Here is a 19,115-nt window from a genome sequence, read left to right as displayed (position 1 = left end):
CATGCTCACATACGATTGATCAACTCCCTCAAATGGATTGGCCAAGATATTTCTAAAGGATTGCTGGTGACAGATCACTAAGCAACCTCACTGTTAACATCTAACCTGCCTGCTCCAGCTTCTCTCTTACTCTTGAAGCGCAGAAAGGCCTGAAGAAAAATTTGCCTGACTTGCAGCATGAGGGGAATTGGTAACAGAGACTCAGTGAAGCTGACTGAGCTGTACACCTGCATTATCCAAAAGCTCAGGTTTCCCTTTGATCCTGACAATAACAAAGGTGCTTTTGCACATCTGTAAAACACCTAGTCCATTTTTTCATTTTTCCTGCCCATAAAAATTCCTATCAAGTCAAAGTGTCTGGGAGCTATCCCTCAGTGTGGCAAACCAAGTATTGGTTACAGCTCTGCAAGGAAAAACACTCTGAGGAAAGAAAGGAGAGAGAGAAGAAATTTTTCCTATTTAAAACAAAGTAAAATTCTAGCTAAAGATTTATTGACTTCACTTTTGGTTTAAGCTCTCTGGATATCCTCCTAATTAATATGCAGTGTCACTCACAGAGCAATCAGAAAATGAGAAAATCAAAGGCAAGAGAAAAGCTGGGAATTGCACTTCTCACACTACTTGTTGCAATCTTTTCCAACTCTTGGTTTACTGCACCTCACAGAGGGGACTGAGTTATGAGACCTAAATTCTTTGTGGAGAGATCTGAGCCAGTCTGTGCCACACTGGGCCCTCAGGAGCACAAGTGCAATGTCACCAGAACTGCATACAAGCACCTAAATGTTCTTTAGTATCTTAAACAGAAAAGATTTGTTTAGTATTCCTTAGTATTATTGTGTTAGTTGAAAACTGCATTAAGTAGCAATAATGTCAGCACATTTCAAAGATACCGTGTTGTTATCTTACCAGGATTCAGCCTGTAATCACATCTATAATTCCTTTTACCCTGTGTCCCTCAATTTACATCACTTTTATAAAACCTTCAAAATTATACTTGACACAAAAGTGTCTGAATGCAATAATGGGGGGGGGGGGCTCTGTGCTCTGTGAGCACAGGTTATGTCACAGAGCAGCTTCAGGGGTTGCTCAGGAGAGCACAAGCTCAGCTTGTTTCTTTTCATTTTCTTGGGGGCTCTCTGGTACTTTCTGAGGCAGCTGCACCGGGTGGTGTTTGCTCCGGGGCTGTCCCTGCTGGATGTTGGAGGCTGCTCTGCCAAGAAAGTAGTGCCACAGTGTCACCTACTGGGAAGTTCTGCCTCTGCCTTTCTTCTTACGGTGCCAGAAACGGTAAAGAACAAAAGGGAAAATCTGTGTGTTGGTTTTACCTTCTTCCTGATACTTCACTTTCCAGTACACTATAGTCCTATTAAAAGCTTTTTTTTTACTTTTTCTTTTTCTAAAAACCAAGAAATAGGTTTGAGTAATACAATAAATATACTGGACTTTTCCTAAGACTGTCATTTAATATCTATCTGGTGAGTATCTGGTCTTAACTGGCTGATTTAAATCTATATTGAGCGAGCTGCTGTTCTTTTGATTCCATGCCAGTATCTTAATGCAAGTTTCTCCTTCACATTTTGCTCTATCTTTCCCTTTATTTACTATGACACACATTTCCACGTGACATTCCACTGACATTTAGGTACTGTGGCAGACCTAGAGCAGCCACAAAAGGGGTTTTCAAAAGAAAACATTGTTCATCTTCACATGAGTAGCAAGAGCTGGACCAGTGGTCTGTAAAGTGACAACAGTGGTGAAATATCATCATCTGCAGAAGACAAATAAAAGTAAGCCCACTCTCAAAGCTAAAAGTCAGTGCTGTTATTCATGCATAGTGCCCCTCCTTGATAAATTTGTGAACCGAAACCAAAGTATGTTTTTCCCCTTTTTAAATTTATTTTTATTTTTAAAAATAATTGTATTGCTCTTTTTTTTTTTTTAAATTTTACAACCTTAAAGCTGTATTCTGTATAAACTACATCCCTCTTTGGCTGCCCCAAATGACTGCTTAGGAAATTGTAAACTGTAAACAAAACAAATCTCTATTTTAGGACTCACAATGTCACAAGACTTCTTGCTTGCTTTGAAATAAGAAGTGTGCAGACAGAGGGCATTTAAAGCAATCAGTGAGTGACTTCATAACATTTAAGTCATTTTGACCAAACAGTTACAAGTGAAGCACAATTAAATTTTATGCACAGTATAAAGTTTCCTCCACAGACACTAGAAATAAAATGTTCAAATGTTTCTTTAATAGTAAGAAAAGACAATCACAGACTGTGTGATAGTTTCACTTAATATTTTTACGAAGTAGATAATTGTGAGGCTGTAAAGGGGAGTCTGAGTCATTGTTACCTTAAGGGAGCAACATCATGAGGTAAATAGGAGTCTTGGTTTTGCTCTTACTTTCTCAGTCACAAAACTTTTATGTCTTTTTCTTCAGATCTACTGGAAAAGAAGCATTAATTTAATGCTTAGAATTCTGCTTCTAGCTAAGACTACCTTCTCGACCCTGACTCTAACAAAAAATCAATGTCAACTCTTACTCAAGTCAAGAGGTATATTCATATAGTCAGCTGCAAGATAGCAACTTACAGAGCTATGAGAGATTATTTCCTTATAAACACAGCCCAATACTGCTGGAGTCCACAAGATGGAGTAAAACTTACCTCTATCACCCGTTAGCAAAAGTAGATTAAAGCCTATACTTAGCTCATATGAATCATGGGTGAATAAGAGGCTGCTGATCTCTGAATTCTCAACAAAAATATAAGCATTTCCCAGCGCTCTGAGGAACAAAAGTTGTTAAATTTTCAGTGTGTGAGGAGCCAAGATGACAGAATCAATCTTAAAGTAGCTTATAGTAGAATAAATAAGTTATAGGCCTGAAGATTTATATTGCTGCAAGAGTACTGAAATTGATTTTAACTCTCCTATTCTCCTTCCAGAAGACTTCCATCTATGTAGCAAAAAAAAGCTGATATGCAGCATCTACTATGTCGTGAGTGAGTAAGTGAAGTATCTCAAGCACATGTGGTTGCTGGATGGAAAAAACAGATAACAAGACACACGTCAGTGGGTCACACCAATATTTGAGGCACCCAGTAAAATCAAATTTTCATACTAGGGTAATTCCAGTTCCCCTTCATGATAGATCTTTTCTACCAAACACAGCCCAAACACATTAGTGAGTGGCCTTACTAATAGTTGGGTGTTCATGTATAACTCAGAACAGCAAGCGAAGTGCTCAGTCCTGGTCAGGCCTGTCTCACAGCCCTGCCGATGCAGGCAGGTGCTTCATCCTGGCTCCAGAACCTGCCCGGGCTCTGACACCTGTCAGGATTCCCGGTGTCCACCCGGGCTCCATGACCTGCTCAACCCCCGATACCTGCCCAGGCTCTGTGACCTGCCTGGGCTCCATGGCCTGCCCAGGCTTCCAGTGCACACCTGGGCTCTGTAACCTGACCGGGCTCTGCTTCCTGCGAGGGCTCTGGTGCTTGTCCGGGCTCCCCGTACCTGCACAGATTCCCGGTGCCTGTCCGGCCTCCCGGTGCCTGTCCGGCCTTCAGTACCTGCCCTGATTCCCGGTACCTGCCCGGGATCCATGACCTGCCCGGGCTCCCGGCACCTGCCCACACTCCCAGTTCCCGCCCGCATTCCCGGTCCCTGCCGGAATTCCCTGTTCCCGCCCGCATTCCCGGTCCCTGCCGGAATTCCCGGTTCCCGCCCGCATTCCCGGTTCCCGCCCCGCGCCGGGGGTGAGGGCGGCCCCGCCGCCGCTGGCCGCGGTCATGTGACCCGCCCAAGATGGCTGCCGGGGAGCGCCGCGCCGCGCCCGCCGCGGGCAGGGAGGAGGATTTCGAGATTATCGACAAAAAGCAGCTCCCTGACGCGGCCGAGCTGAGGAACGAGGAGAAGGCGAAGCCGGAGGAAGGGAGGTGGTCCGCTCCGATCTTGTCGCTGGCCAAGAAAGCCTCGGAAAACTTGGCGCTGAGCTATGGCAGCGCCCTGAAGTCCGCGTCCCTGGCGGGGTTCGTGTCCAAGCCCGGCAGCAGTGACAGCCCGGCAAAGACAAGTACGGCTCCGCTTCTTTAGTAAACTCGCTTTTGTGGTGCGCAAATCAGTCCGCTCCCGTAAGTGCTGCTGGTTCGTGTCAGTGGTGCATGGGTGTTACTTTGAGTTTTCTTTTTGTAAGATGCTGCGGTTTTGTGTTGGAGCGAAATTAAACGATCGACGCAGATGTAGAACTTAAGAAGTGTATTATAATCAAAAGAAAACTAAACCCATAGGATATTTGGGAAAGTTGACTTTAGTTTTATCCAGTAAGCTTGTATTTGCTGGCTTTTCTCCCTCTCCTCTAAAGCTCCCCTCGGCTGCACTGTGGGATCTCCCAATTCCATGTCCTACCTGATGTGCTGGTTCAGGGAAGGAAGGCGCTGTATCTTCTTTCATGTCAGAGGGTGGACAAGCAAGCTAAGATACAGATTTGTTACAAGTTACTTTTTAACTAAGCTAAAAGTTTAACCACAACGTGCTTTGTTGAACATCTGCATTCATGGATCTGGCGGCCATACAGTTTTATGGAACAGGTCTCTTAGAACAGAGTGAAAAGGACTTTAATTGAATCATATGGAAAATAAATCTCAGTGATACTCATAACGTGAGAAAAAAACCCATTCAAATGCAGCAGAAAATGGGACTGGAGCCCTGTACTCCAGGGTCTCATACTGGTGCTTAAAAGTCTGGAGCAGTGGAGCTCAGATTTGCTCCCTTGTGCTACCTTTTTGTTTATAATGGTAGCGAGTCTTCCAGGCAGAGTTCTGTGGGGCTGAGCAGGGACAGGGTGAGAAAACCAGTTGCTGCTGATGGACTTTTTCATTGTTTTGTAAAAATTCCTCAGTGTTGCATAGTCAGAGTTTAATTGTCCGGAAAAAAAAAAAAAATAGATTGTCTTTCCTTGCATCTCAAAGTCTCACACCAAACTTCTCGTGGATTTGTTTCCTGGGTGCCCATCTCGAGCACCTGGGATTTAACCTGATAAAGGGCAGAAAATCCCATTTTCTTCATTTGGAATAATGCTGCGAATACATGTAATTCAAAAGAACATACAGCTTTTGGCAAGGGGTGGGGAATGTCATGTTCTCTTGCCTGAAATGGAGCTCCCACACTTAACAGAACTTTTACCATAGTCTTTCAGCTTCTTCCTTGTGAAGTAAGTGAATACGACATCACCTCCCCAGATTGTTGAAAGGATTTGGATGTGTTGATGAGTTTTATGGAAAATTCCATATGAAAAATCTGATCATAATTTATATATAAAATGTGAACAGGCACTAGGTCACCTGTTCTACCTGTTCAGTATTATCTTTGACCAAGCACTATAAATTTAATTTAAAGCAGGTACGTTTAAGAAATAGGCTAAGACCTGTATGACCACTTGTGGAAAATTCGGAGCTTGTTCCCTATATCCTCTTTCTCTGGAGATTTTATAAGCTCTACCTGCTGCTTCAGATCTGTTGATCATATGTTTTAAACACACAAACCCCATCTTAAACCAGGGTGTGCCACTGAAGAAACTGTGTCCTGCCTTGCAGAGAGGCCGGGAGCTACAAATCTAAAGAAAACAAATCAAGAAAGACTTGCAGTCCCAAAGACCAAGAGATGGAGAACTGTGAGCTTTCCTTTGTGCTTCAGTGTTTTCTGACTTCAAAGTGTGCTGAATGATTACAGTAAACAAGGCATGTGGCTTCAAAAAGATGTTGGAACAAATCTCTTGAATTAGATGAGAGACAAAACTGTGTGACTGCATTCTTAAAGACTGCAGCATCATGTCTGTGATCTTTTGCACTTGGGTAACCTGATTCCTAATCTTTGAGGCTTGGCTTTGGTAATGTGTCTAATACCTGTTTATTTTGCATGTACCAGCTTGCACAGTTTTGCAAAAGATGTACTTGACTATGTAAATTTGCAACTAAAAAGACTAAAAAGGAACGTTCAAGTAATTATTTAACTTAATGCAAGCCATTGTGTTCATAAAGAACATTTCATTCACGTTATTTTGGTTTTTTAAAATCTTGTGGGTAATACATGTACCTTGAGCAAGGCTTATAAGCAAAGTATGCCTGATATGTAAAAATTTTAATTCAGAAAACCATCCAAATGGTTAATATTGAACACACCCCAAAAAACTCACAGATTTTCTGTTTCTATTGTGTAACCTGCTAATACTGACATTCAAAATATTACAGCCCTTTTAATCCTCAGTCTCATGTCAAGACATTAGATGCAGTTTTGAGGCATCCATTGGCTACAGTCAATATACAGTATACTCTCTATATAGTATATTGCATATTAACTATATAATTATAGTATAATACAATATACTGTACAGTAACCTGCTGAGATGACAAAACTTTATGTGCTTTGTGGTTATTAAGATCAATTCGATTACAATGACTCCCTGTTTTCCCTCTTCTGAGACAGGGAAGAGTTTTGCTCATTTTTAATCCTAAACTAACACTGTGCGCACAAATAGGAAGGTAAGATTAGTACTGAGGAGACTTTTGCACAGTCTTAGGAATAGTCTTGACAATCATGAGTGTGACTGACACAGGGGAGTGTGATCGTGTCTGACCCACAGGTGACAGCAGGACTGTCCTACTGCAACAGCGGTGCCTTAAAAGAGGATTTCAGTGACCACTGGCCTGTGGTTGGCAGCGGCGATCCGAGACTGTGGATGCCTGAAGAAGCAGAGGGGCTGAAGCCAGTCCCTGTCCTGCTCCTTGTTTTGTCCCAAAATAGGTTTTTTCCCTGGGTATGCAAGAGGCTGATACACACACAAAGTGGAGGTATTAGATTTATTTATAGTTCTGCAATGAAAGGGGCACTGGGTGGCAAATCCACAAAACCAGCATGCCTACCACCAAAACGTTTCGCTATTTTAGCAAACGAAGGCGTTAATGTTCGTTGGCTACAAGTTACCTAGTTCTTTTATTAATTGGTATTCTTCTGTTGGTTAATGATTCGCTTCTCATGCTAATTAGTCCGCATGCTCAGTCTCTCTCTTCTTTTGTATCGGTGGGTTTATTGAGTCAGTGGTCACGATCAGCCCCTGCTGCAACTACCTTTTACCCAGTTGGAGCTGATTCAGCACAGTTGCTGAGTTGGCTTTATTAGTTTTTCCCTTGTCTTGGAGGTTCTGCCGAATATCACAGAATGAACAGCATATGCTGAGTTGGAAGGGACCCTCAAGGATCATCAAGTCCAAGTCCTGGCCCTGCACAGGACACCCCAGGACTCCCACCATGTGCCTCAGACCGCTGTCCAAACGCTGCTTGAGCTCTGGTGCTGTGACCACTGCCCTGGCGAGCCTTTTCAGTGCTCGACCACCCTCTGGGGGAAGAAACTTTCCTAATATCCAGCCTAAACCTCCCCTGACTCAGCTTCATGCCATCCTTGCAGTCCATAAATTCTGCATTCTCTGTGTTCACTCTCAGTGGATGCCAAGCCTTGTTAACCTCTCTCTAGGTCTGAGGTTACTGAAACATGGCCCTAAACTTTAACAGGAAATTCTACAGACAAGTAGCATATCTTTCTATCACCCGGGCATCACTTAGCGCTGCTACCTGTTTCACGGATTAAATCTCCCTTTCCTGTCGTTTAGGCCTGAAGGTATACAAAGATCAAATATCAAAATAACATCCTTTATCAGGAAAATTTGTACATATTCCACATTTTGCAGCGCACTCACGCACACAGTATCCCCTCGGCTGCGCCGAGCCCGCCCCGCGCCCCTCACGGCGCTCTAAGATGGCGCCCGCCCCGCCCCGCGCGCTGTCGCCGTGGTAACGCGGCGGGCCGGGGTCCCTCAGCCCCGGCGGGTCCCCCCGGCCTGGCCCGGCCCCGCCGCTCAGGTAGGGACCCCCCGGGCCGGGGGGCTGGGGCCGTGTCCCCCACCCTCCGGTGCCGGGAGCGGCGGCCCCGCTCCCCGCAATGTCGGCGAGGGGGCCTCCCCCGGGGCTGCACCCCCAGCCCGCCCCCTGCGCGGGATGGGTGGGGGGCACCGCGGGGAGGGGGCTCTGAAAGCTGGGCAGCGTCTCTGCGCCGGTTCTCCCCCTGCACTCGGCGCTGCAAGTGCTGTGTCTGGGCCCCTCAATTCAGGAACGTCACTGAGGGGCTGGAGGGGGTGCAGAGAAGGGCATGGAGCTGGGGAAGGGTCTGCAGCACAGATCTGATGAGGAGCGGCTGAGGGAGCTGGGGGCGCTCAGCCTGGAGAAAAGGAGGCTCAGGAGTGACCTTATTGCTCTCTACAGCTCCCTGACAGGAGGCTGTAGCCGGGTCGGCCTCTTCTCTCAGGCAACCAGTGACAGGACAAGAGGACACAGTCTTAAGCTGTGCCAGGAGAGGTTTAGGCTGGACATAGGAAGAATTTCTTCCCAGAATGGATGATTAGACATTGGAATGGCGGTGATGGAGTCACTATCCCAGGACGTGTCCAAGGAGAGACTGGATGTGGCACTCAGTGCCATGGTCTAGTTGACACGGTGGTGATTGGACTTGATGATCTCAGAGGTCTTTCCTAAATCAGCTTTTCTTTCCCCGCCCGTGTGCCCCCAGGTGCGCGGTGCCACACCATGGAGGAGCGTGCCAACCTCATGAACATGATGAAGCTCAGCATCAAAATCCTGATCCAATCAGCCCTGAGCCTGGGCCGGACCCTGGACTCCGACTTCCCTCCGCTGCAGCAGTTCTTCGTGGTGCTGGAGCACTGCCTCAAGCACGGGCTGAAAGGTGGGCTCTGGATACCAGGCTGAGGAGAGGCAGGTCAATGAGTCGCTCTTGTGTCCTGCCCTGTCTCCAGTTTGACCTCTGAATGACACTGTTAATAGCATAAATGTACAATGCTAACTGGCATTACAGGTATAACTGTGTGGTTACCCCTGTACACCCTGTATTTTATGCCTCCTATACTGTCAAGATATTTTTAATGCCCCCCTTTTTATTGACATGTTAGAAGCTGGTAAGACAAAGTAACACATAGACTAAAATTGTTAATTCTGGAGTTGGTAGCCTGTTACTTTTCCTCACAAACTTCTCTGTGTGCTCCCTTTAGTGAAGAAGACTTTTATTGGACAGAACAAATCGTTTTTTGGTCCTTTGGAGCTAGTGGAAAAACTTTGTCCTGAAGCATCAGATATAGCAACTAGTGTTAAAAATCTGCCAGAGTTGAAGTAAGTTGGTTGTTGGAGATGATGCATTTCATGCATACTGCTGGGAAAAGGAATCCTTTGTGTAGTCTCTCGGCTTCCTTAATGAGATTTATTCCCAAAGGAAAAAATAGGGCATGTAGGAGGCGTTGACTTCTCCAAGAGACAAGGAGGATACCTCAAAATATTCAGAGTTTCTGATTCAAACAATACTGCCAGATTAAAAACAGCATTTGGAAACTTTTTAACCTTGCTAAAAATAACTAAAGCATTTACAGTTATTTTCATTCCTCTTCTTTCCTCCACTTTTATAACTTTGTGTCATTTTGTGAGTGCACTAGTAGTATTTAATTTGGGTAATTCGGGATGATAGAAAGAGACTGTTTTCAGTGCTAGGGTGCATCAGTGTTTGCGCTATGATGGTAGCTGACAATATGTGTCTTTTCAAGTTAGGAAAACTTTACAATATACTTTTCCTTCACCAAAGAATGGGATATACTTAAATGCTTTTGTGTTCTGGAGACAGCAGTTCATTTCCCCAGTGATATTTTTTTTTCAGTTGTTGAGGGTTTGGGGAGGTTCTTGCCCTTTTTTTTTTTTTTTTAGTAAATAGTATCCTTCATCTCACTTTGTAAACTGATAATTTTGAATCGCACAAGTCCGCTTAATAAAAAGCTTTTTTTTTACCAAAACATGCAACTTTTCATTTTAGGACTGCTGTGGGCAGAGGAAGGGCTTGGCTTTATTTAGCACTCATGCAGAAGAAACTGGCAGATTATCTCAAGGTGCTCTTGGACCATAAGCATCTGTTAAGGTAAGAGCAGGTTGTGTAGGTTGTGTTCCCCAAATCACTGACACCTTGTGTTGCTCCAGGGAGAGTCATTCCTTGACCACTTTAAGCTTGTTCTTGCAGCCTGCAGAGGAGCAAGTGGTTGATTGTTTTTGCAGTGAAGCTACAGAGGAACTAGACAAGTGTTTTCTGAGAGTTCTGAACCCCCAACCTTGTGCAATAAATTGGTGGGAAGGGGCTGCTCAGCTGAGCTTTGCAACGGCTGTGTTACTGTTTGTATGATTTCAGTGATGGAAGTGCCACTATAATTATTTAATGTGCAGTGAGTGATGCCTGGTAATATTTCTTGCAGTGAATTCTATGAACCTGATGCACTGATGATGGAGGAAGAAGGAGCAGTTATTGTGGGTCTGCTGGTTGGACTGAATGTTATCGATGCAAACCTTTGCTTGAAAGGAGAAGACTTGGATTCCCAGGTGAAGATTAAAGCTTAAGTAGGATCAGTTGGTATAAGATTCCAGTAGAATTAAGTACATCTATAAATACTTTACTGAAATGGGTCCAGAGTTCTTTTCAGCATGTCCTGAGTTCAAGCTTGTCATGTTTCCCACAGTGAATCAAAAGAAAGTACATAAGTAATAGTTTATGGAAATATAACTAATAACTACTAGGAAACTGATCACTCTAAAATATGCTTTTATGACAAACACTAGCTTCCATGTTTGCATCAGCTAGGAAGAATATAGATATTATTTGTCTCTGCAAACTTAAACTTCATATTTTTATCATTTTCCAAATACACATTTTATGATTTTCCAATTCTGCTTCTATGCAGAATTGCACCATAAGGTGTCTTAATATCCTTAATACATTTTTCAGGTTGGAGTGATTGATTTTTCCTTGTACCTTAAGGAAACACAGGACAGTGATGGCAAACAGTACGTATGGTGAATTAATAATTCTAAATCATTGTGGGTTTTGTAGAACAAACCTGTCAGTCTGTGGGAGGACATGAGTGCTGGAGACCTCAAACTGTTAATCATCCAAAAAGGAGAATCCAAAACAGATCTTGTTAGCTAATACTGACTTTCAAAGATTGAGCCTGTGGTGGTTTTGATTTGATTTTAGAAGAGATGATCTGCCAGATCACTCACTGCTAAATCACTGCTTTGTTTCTAAGCACTGTTTCAGAAAGGCTCTCAGCTGAGTAGCTCTCTCTGTGGGAGAGATCAGTTATGGAAGAAAAAATATAATTGTAGGTGAAATGTTAGGTGAATTGAGACCACAGCTATTGACAGCACTGGATCTAGAAGACCTATAGCAAATGAAGGGGATTTCATATTTTATGGGCTTCTGTCACTTCAAAGCACTTCACTGTGGAGCTGCTGAAAAGCAGCCAAACAGCTGCTTCACCTCCCTGGTGCTTCTCTTCTAACTCAGGCACAAGTATTTTATAAGGAGAGGATGAAAGGTTTCAACTCAGTTTGCAAGTCTGTGCTGAAAGCCCTAGTACAAACTAACACTTTCAAATTAAGGACTTTCTTCTCAGTCAATAAATTCTCACTTTTACAACTAGAGATGGAGGGATTACGGCTGTCCTTGACCAGAAGCATTATGTGGAAGAACTGAACCGACATCTAAGGTGGGATTTTCATCTGTTCTCATATACAAACACTTGTCCTGTGTAGCTTTTTCACTATGGCTTTTACCATTTTCATGCATCTCTCCTCCTTGCTGCAGTTGCACGGTTGCAGATCTTCAGAACAAAATAGACTGTTTGGAAAAGACCAATTCAAAACTCCAGGAAGAGGTTTGTGTCTGCTCTGTTAAATATTTCTCACAGCTCTTTTCCATCAGAGGCAAAACTCCCCAAGAATGTACCTTAGACCCAAAACGTTTGAGTGGGTACTGGTGAGATGTGGGGGACTGGGCAGGCTGGCATGGGTTGACACATGGAGAAGGCTTTCTGGGAAGCTTCTGTGTTAAATTAGTGGTTAAAATGCTTTTGGGCACCTATTTGATAGATGGATTTCCTTAATGAAGTTTTTTTGTCTTGCAATGGTGTCTCTACCCAAAAGTAATCAAACCACTGCCATGGACACGACTTGCCCCTCTTCCTTCTGCACATACACATGTCTATGGATTTGTCATGTGAGTGATCCTGGAAAAACAGAAGTTAAGAAATCTTTCCCAGATGGGAAGTAAAATAGAATCCAGCAGCATGCTTTATGTATATATAAATATATATACATAAACCCACCACCACCCTTTCAGAGTGTATCTGTGTAGTCCAATTTCCAGTGTATTTTGGGTATCTCCACTTGAAAATGCTGTACAGTTCCACCAGTGAATTGCAGCCCTGACCTGCTGTGGTGACTTCTAGTTAATCCCACAGATCCAGGGTGGATTTTACTCTTTTACACTTGGATGCATTTCTTTGGGCAGTTAATATTTAAAAATAATCGATGAGGGTGTGAAGCAGAAGGCAGTGAACAAACGTGTGTGGGGTTATTAATTTCGGCTGCAGGAGGGTCAGGCAGCTCCTGAAAGGGGAAGTGAGCAGCACACCTGCTACAGGGACTGAGCTGCTGACCTTAGAATTGCTCCAGATGTTGCCTGCTTGCACAGTGATTAAATATAGATCTGTTCTCTTTATAAACAGCTTGCAGCAGCTACTGACCGAATTGGATCACTGCAGGAAGAGCAGCAGCAGTTAAAACAACAGAATGAATTGATTCGTGAACGGAGTGAAAAGAGTGTAGAGGTGGGCCACTGATTTAAAGACGATCTCTGTTGATCAGCTGCAGTTAGTGCTCTCAAACCCACTGGGAGCTGCAATGCTCAGCAGAGATGAGCAGGCTGCTGTGCAGATCACTGAGTCTGGGTGTTGTGTGCTCAGGCATTTTAATAATTTTAGGCATTTAGATTTGCAGGCATTTAGATTTTGCTGTTCTTTACTACTCACTCATATACTTGCAGATGGAAGAAAGCATTCAAAGTATTAGAATTATTTCTTTTTATTGGGTTGTTGAAATTTCAGCTTATTAATGTTCGCCAGGTCATTAGTTGTAAAGCATAAGGATTTTACTTGAAATGGCACACAGAAACGCTGTGTTACACACAAGAATTACAGGGATACTTTAAATACTTTGTGATCTTATGTGGCTTTTCTGCTGATGTTTCTTGTAGGTAACAAAAGAAGATACAAAAGTAGAATTGGATACTTACAAGCAGTCACGACAGGGTCTTGATGAAATGTACAGTGACGTTTGGAAGCAGTTGAAAGAAGAAAAAAAAATCAGGCTGGTAAGGAAACTTAACTATAGAAAGTGAGGTAAAAGACACAGGATTCAGCCTAAACTGTAACCTTACAAATACAAGGTGTCTGCTTGTGCACCTTTTGCAGCTCTTCAGAATTCATGAAAGAATTGCAAGCAAGATGCCAGATGGGCACTGGACATTACCAGTGTCTGTAAAGAACTGGGAACTGGGGCTTTTGGAATGTTGGAAATTAAAGGTCTTTCTCTGTTTAAGAAAATACCAACATTACAGCAAAGACACATGGTTTGTGTATGGGGTTATGGGGGGTTTGGAAATGCTTATCCTGATGTATGACTGTGCAGCAGTAACTAGGAGATCTCTTTGTAAGGAACTAGAGAAAGAGCTGGAGCTACAGATTGGAATGAAAACAGAAATGGAAATTGCCATGAAACTTCTGGAAAAAGATACTCATGAAAAACAAGACACTTTAGTTGCACTTCGCCAACAGTTGGAAGAAGTGAAGGCCATTAACTTGCAGATGTTTCACAAATCTCAGGTACGTGCAGGGGGCTGAGGATGGTTTTGTGGGGTTTCTGTTGTTTGGAGGGGTTTGTGATGTTATGTCATGGTTTTTTTTTCAGTTGGACAAAAAATAAACTGATAAGCGTTTCTACAAGGAAGCCACAGAGTAGTAGTGCTCACACAAAATATACAGAGCTTGTTTCTGTTAATGAAATAAAACTTTAAGTAGCTTCTCCATTAAATAAGAGTTGAGCAAGCCTTTCCCTCTCACAGCTGGTGCTACAAATCCAGAGGGGATTTCTCTCAATTTTTATGGGCTGTTTCCTGATGCCTGTTCAGGCTTTACCCAGGCCTTTCACAGGCACTTGCAAGGCACAGCCCAGTGAAGCCCCAGTGCTGAGGTGGGCCTTTGCTTTCGAGAGCAGTATTTATTTGGGGTTTTCTTGGCTTCCTGATTCCATGCCCACTGAGTCCATTTGTGGCATTCAAATCATCATTGATGATCTTATCCTGTCCATTTAATCTGGTAATCTCTTTCTCCAAGCTTTTTTTCTAAAGAGAGGATTTTTGGCTGGTAGCTGATCTCAGAGGTAAAAGCTTAGTTAAGGGTTGGGATTTTTCTTCTGAGGTCTTAACAAAACACGTGGAGCAATGTCTGCTCTGGCATTATCAGCATTTTGTTTGCACATTCCAGTTAGACCCAGCCTGGCCTTTAGCAAGCTGAACATTCTTGATGTGGTGGCAGACTTTAAACACTGTGTTCCCTGTTTCCTATAGAATGCAGAGTGTTCATTACAGCAGAAAACAGAAGCAATATCCTCTTTTGAAGAAAAAACAAACGAGATGATGTCCTCTATGAAACAAATGGAAGAGAGGTAATAACTACAAGCTCAGAAAGTCAACACTGAAGTCAGTAGAAAGTTTCCAATGTCAGCCTTTACAGGATGACCTTCCACATGCCCCTACAGACATTTGGGCACATGTGCCAGCATGACCTTTTTTTACTTTCTCCTCCTTATCTCTCTGTGCTTGCTGTTCTCTTTTCCCAGGCAAACATGCCCATAATTGACCCATTGGAAAGCCATAGCTCTTTCCATGGGCTGGCTGTTTAAAAACATGTTAACTTCAGTTTAAGAACTAGTATGACTCTAGCTTTTGTTGTTTGGGTTTTTTTTTTTCCGACACTTTCAAAAGTCTTTTTTTTTTTTTTAATTCCTTCCCCTTGCATTTGCGGTTCAAGCTTTTATAAAGACCTGCTCTGGTAAATCTAAAAGAAGAGGGTGAGAGGGTGTAGTTGAGGAGTGAACTGCCAACAAATGCCGGTGTTCCTTGCCCCGTAGGCTGCAGCAGGCAGAAAAGGCAAGGCAGGCTGCTGAGGAGCGGTGCACCAAGATGAAGCAGGAGCTCGCTGGCAGGCTGGACACGTGTCGGCAGCAGATGTCCCAGCTGGACAACAAATGGTATTTAATCTGCTGGAATTTTTTTTTTTTTTTCTCCTTCCCTTTTGCCATTCCTCTCGCAAGTGCTTTCTGCTCCTTTTGTGCTCGGGTGTAAGGAGGGGTAGGTTCGAATTGTCTTGGGCAGAGCATTGACAGAAGCAGGCAGGATCCAGGGGAGCACAGCCCTTCTGAACAGTGCACAGTGAGCAGGAGGATTTTGACATGGTTTTTTTCCAGAATATCCAATTGAGAGCACAGAGTGCCAGCAGAAATCCGGCCGTTCCGACCAGCAGTGGAGTTTCAATTGCTTCTTTAGTAAATCAGGAGATAGGTATGGTCGTAGGCTGAGCATAGAAGTGACTGTCATGCAAAGGGATTGGGGTTCTTAAAGGGGTTTGGGGGCTTGTTCTTTGGGAATGTTAATCCTCTGAAGATTTCTAATACCAACAGAAAATGCTTCTTTCACTCTTCAGACATCAGGGTAGAGTGTCCCTTTTAAACAGTTTAAACACAGGCAGTGAAATACGTACTTGTGGGGAATAGGTTTGGGGGTTTGGGGGGTTTTTTTGGAGGCCTTTTAGTAGTTTATTTTTCTTCTAGCTGTTCATTGCTGTTTGTTTTCTGTGACCTGAAAATGTTAATATAGTTTTTGACATCTGCTGCCATAACAGTTTGATATCTCCCGCCCATTCTTTCCTTTCCCAGAACACCACTCTAGTTTTACTCTCTTTTGGACAAGATTTCTTCTCCTCACACTGTTGCTATCCCTAAGTTCTATAGGATAATTTTCTGCTATAGGGTTTTTTAGAATGAATTATTTTTAAACAGCTCAACTCTGGAAAAGGAGTTAAAATCTGAAAAGGAACAGAGGCAAACTTTGCAAAAAGAACTGCACCAAGAGAAGGATGCAACTACTCTGCTTAAAACAGAATTGCAACAGATGGAAGGACTGAAGAAGGTATGCACAAGCTTCAAGTGTTCAGAAAAACTGAATGTGATTAATTTTTTAAGCATGAACATTCTTGTTAACCTGAAGAGGGTTTGCTCCTGTGTGTGGAGCAGTTTAGATTCTGAGGACACAATTGTACATCTGTGTCTGTCTGTGGGCACAGGACTGATACGTTCTAGCTCTGCTCAAAAACGTTCAAAGCCTGAAAATCTTCCTCTTTCTGGTAAATATGATTAAATAATTTCATCATTTGTGCAGAACCAATGGGTAGCTCAGCCATGTTAACTCTAAACATCAGGCCTCAGAAATAAGTTTGTAAAGGAGCTGATTCTTTTGAACTGCTTGGATAGTTTGGGTAGACTGATCAAGGTTATTGGTCAAACAGTGAATAAAAAAGTCGATTTTGTGCTTGATTTTTTAGGAACTGAGAAAACTGCAAGATGAGAAGCAACAGTTAGAGAAAGTCTGTGAGGAACAGGAACAAGCTCTTCAGGAAATGGGACTTCATCTCAGCCAGTAAGTTCTAGGAACTGAACTCTTGTAAGTGACGTAACCTGGAGTACCAAACTAGTACCAAGAATTTTAAACTTCATCCAGTTACAAAAATAAATTGATGAAAGAATTTTAGGAGGTAGTTACTATGCATGGGAAACTAAAGAGCCATGAAATGAAAGTGAGGGGGATCCCTGTAGGAGCAAGTTAGCTGAGAGAGGGAACACTACAGGAAATGTTTAGTTCTTACTGTGCTTTTCCCACATTCTTCTGGTTATACTGAAAAGGGGGCAAACCCCAAGGTGACAAAGTTTCCCGGTGATAGTGAGTGGTTCAGAGGGGTAATGGGGAGCTGGCTGAAGAATTGGGGTGTAGATTCACTGTCTGGGCCATGGAATGGGAGGGAAAACCAAACAGAACTAAATATAAAGTCATGCAGAGGGAATAATTACTTTTCTTTTCCAGATCGAAGTTGAAGATGGAGGACATTAAAGAAGTAAATAAAGCACTAAAGGTACTCTACATCTCATGGGTATTTTGACTGAACATGCAAATTTCACTCAACACCTTCAAATTTCATCAGTTATTCTGCTTTAAAAGGTGCCTTTTGAAAAATACCAACAGCATTGGTAAAACACCTTTGAATTTTGTTTTGTAAGTTTATTTGTATCTCCAGTGTGGTTTTCATTTGAATTTTCCAGGGTCATACTTGGCTGAAGGATGATGAAGCAACACACTGCAAGCAATGTGAAAAGGAATTCTCCATCTCAAGAAGGAAGGTAATGTTGCTCAGTGGGTTGTTCTTAAACAATCCATGGCAAACAAAAATAGTGCTGTTGCTTAGTTTGCTAGGGAAGGCTCACCCTGCTTCAATTCCAGATCTTGTTGGCATAATAACTACATAGGGAGTAATTTGGCATTTCCCATCCTAAACATAACGTTCTCTCCTGCTTTCGGGTGCTCTCCTTGGTGGGAGTTGTTGTGGGCTGTGCTCAGCCTCCCCTCCCGGCTGAGCAGGGGCCTGGCAGGCCGTGCTCCGTGCCCGGCTCCCAGGGATGCTGCGCAGTCCTGAGCCGTGGTCTGGAACAGCGCGGGGCATGTGGCAGCCCAGGGGCTGCATCTCCTCCCTGCAGAGCCGGGCCTGGCAGCGGGAGGGGGAGATCCGGGCAGAGCTCCATCAGTCCCTGGCCAGGCCCGCGCCTGATCCTGCTCCCGCTCCGCCCCGAGCCAGGGCGAGCGCAGTTCCCGCAGTTCCCGGCTGTGGAGGGAGGGATCGGCTGCGCAGGAGGAAGTGCTGCGGGGAGGGCTGGGCCTGGCGGGGAGGGAAGGGAGATGGATGTCAGCGTTCTCAAAAACCTTCTCGAGGTCTGACTTCTCTCTTGCTGGTGCTGCTTTTCGGCAGCTGTGCTCACTCTGACTCTGTTTGCAGCACCACTGCAGGAACTGCGGGGACATCTTCTGCAACACTTGTTCCAGTAACGAACTCGCGCTGCCGTCGTACCCGAAACCTGTCCGTGTCTGCGACACTTGTCACACGTTGCTGCTCCAGCGGTGTTCCTCCAACTCCTCCTAAGGCCCTCCCACCCTTGACAGAAGCGCTTTAACATTGGAAAGTAGCCATTATTTTTTTAATTCTGAATTGCAGGTGTCCTCTGTGCAGCAGACTGGCTGGTCTCTGATGATTTCCTCTGTGGGACAGAGCAGTGTAAAATAATTTGTAGGGATTGTGCAAGCTAATGCTTCTCCCAACTGGAATAATTAAGAAACTTGTATCAACTGTAATTTCCCCTATAGTTCTATTTGAAACTAAAATCACTTTTCTGATTTTTATAGGCATTTGTATTAAAATTTGTATATGGCATTTCTACATTTATTTGATCCCTGTAGACGTCCCTGTCTCTGCACATGAACTTCAGTTCCTCTGTACCTTCACTGTAGGTGCTCCTGTGTGTCTCCTGGCTCGTGTACAGTTTTGTATTTGCTCCAAGTCAGAGAGGAAGAGGTCAGTTTATGAATTGTCTATAGAAAGAGCTTTATGAGGAGTGTCGATGAATGTGCCTTCAGTTCACTGCGGAGTCAAATCCTGCACATTGTACTTGTTCTGGAAGTCGCTGTGACCACGGTGTGGTAGTTACACAATAAAGCCTTTTGCAAAAACTGAAAGCAAGAGATGTTCTGATTTTAAACAGCTGCTGGTCAGAGATGCCAGAAGGGAATATTCTTATCCAGCCCTGCACATTCAGGACTTAAGCTGAAGACACCAAGGCTCCACTTGCAACAGTGCAAACCCAGCAGTGATCCCCCTGGCTCTGCCAGAGCTGCCAGTTCTGACCTCAGTCCGAGGAAGCAGGGTTTTATCACAGCAGACACAGCTGTGGCTGCACACACAGTGCGCAGGATTCAACCTTTACAGCTCCCCCCTGGAGAAGAAGCATCTTCTCCACTGCAGAAAGGGA

At 43.8% G+C, this 19,115-nt stretch overlaps 1 protein-coding gene across 5 annotated transcripts; it reads left to right on the top strand.

The window, feature by feature from the left end:
• Positions 1-3,769: 3,769 nt before the first annotated feature.
• On the top strand, positions 3,770-18,822 carry RUFY1 (RUN and FYVE domain containing 1). Of its 5 annotated transcripts, none has more exons than XM_027898928.1 (18): positions 3,770-4,075; positions 8,617-8,790; positions 9,113-9,230; positions 9,919-10,020; positions 10,349-10,472; positions 10,876-10,934; positions 11,573-11,638; positions 11,737-11,806; positions 12,659-12,760; positions 13,186-13,302; positions 13,646-13,813; positions 14,557-14,654; positions 15,120-15,239; positions 16,047-16,176; positions 16,589-16,683; positions 17,125-17,173; positions 17,361-17,438; positions 18,089-18,822. In XM_027898928.1, exons 1-18 carry the CDS (start codon positions 3,808-3,810, stop codon positions 18,230-18,232), a joined length of 2,082 nt encoding a protein of 693 aa, XP_027754729.1. In that variant the 5' UTR covers positions 3,770-3,807; the 3' UTR covers positions 18,233-18,822. The 5 variants fall into 5 exon arrangements, with proteins under 5 accessions (XP_027754729.1, XP_027754734.1, XP_027754731.1 ...); XM_027898933.1 differs by having other exon boundaries at positions 3,799-4,133; XM_027898930.1 differs by lacking the exon at positions 3,770-4,075 and adding an exon at positions 6,654-6,848.
• The last annotated feature ends 293 nt before the right edge of the window (positions 18,823-19,115 follow it).

The sequence above is a fragment of the Empidonax traillii genome, unplaced genomic scaffold (assembly GCF_003031625.1).
Source record: "Empidonax traillii isolate 1590-97213 ecotype Southwest subspecies unplaced genomic scaffold, ASM303162v1 scaffold630:size906685, whole genome shotgun sequence".
Lineage (NCBI taxonomy): Eukaryota > Metazoa > Chordata > Aves > Passeriformes > Tyrannidae > Empidonax > Empidonax traillii.
Note: the sequence above shows the minus strand (reverse complement) of the source record. Positions and strands in the feature narration are given on the sequence as shown.

Bases quoted from the DNA above. Each gene is read 5' to 3' on its own strand.
- RUFY1 (XM_027898928.1), top strand. From the start codon at position 3,808: ATGGCTGCCGGGGAGCGCCGCGCCGCGCCCGCCGCGGGCAGGGAGGAG. The intron at 10,021-10,348 runs GTAAGAGCAGGT...TATTTCTTGCAG, and splicing joins GACCATAAGCATCTGTTAAG to TGAATTCTATGAACCTGATG. The intron at 12,761-13,185 runs GTGGGCCACTGA...TGTTTCTTGTAG, and splicing joins GGAGTGAAAAGAGTGTAGAG to GTAACAAAAGAAGATACAAA.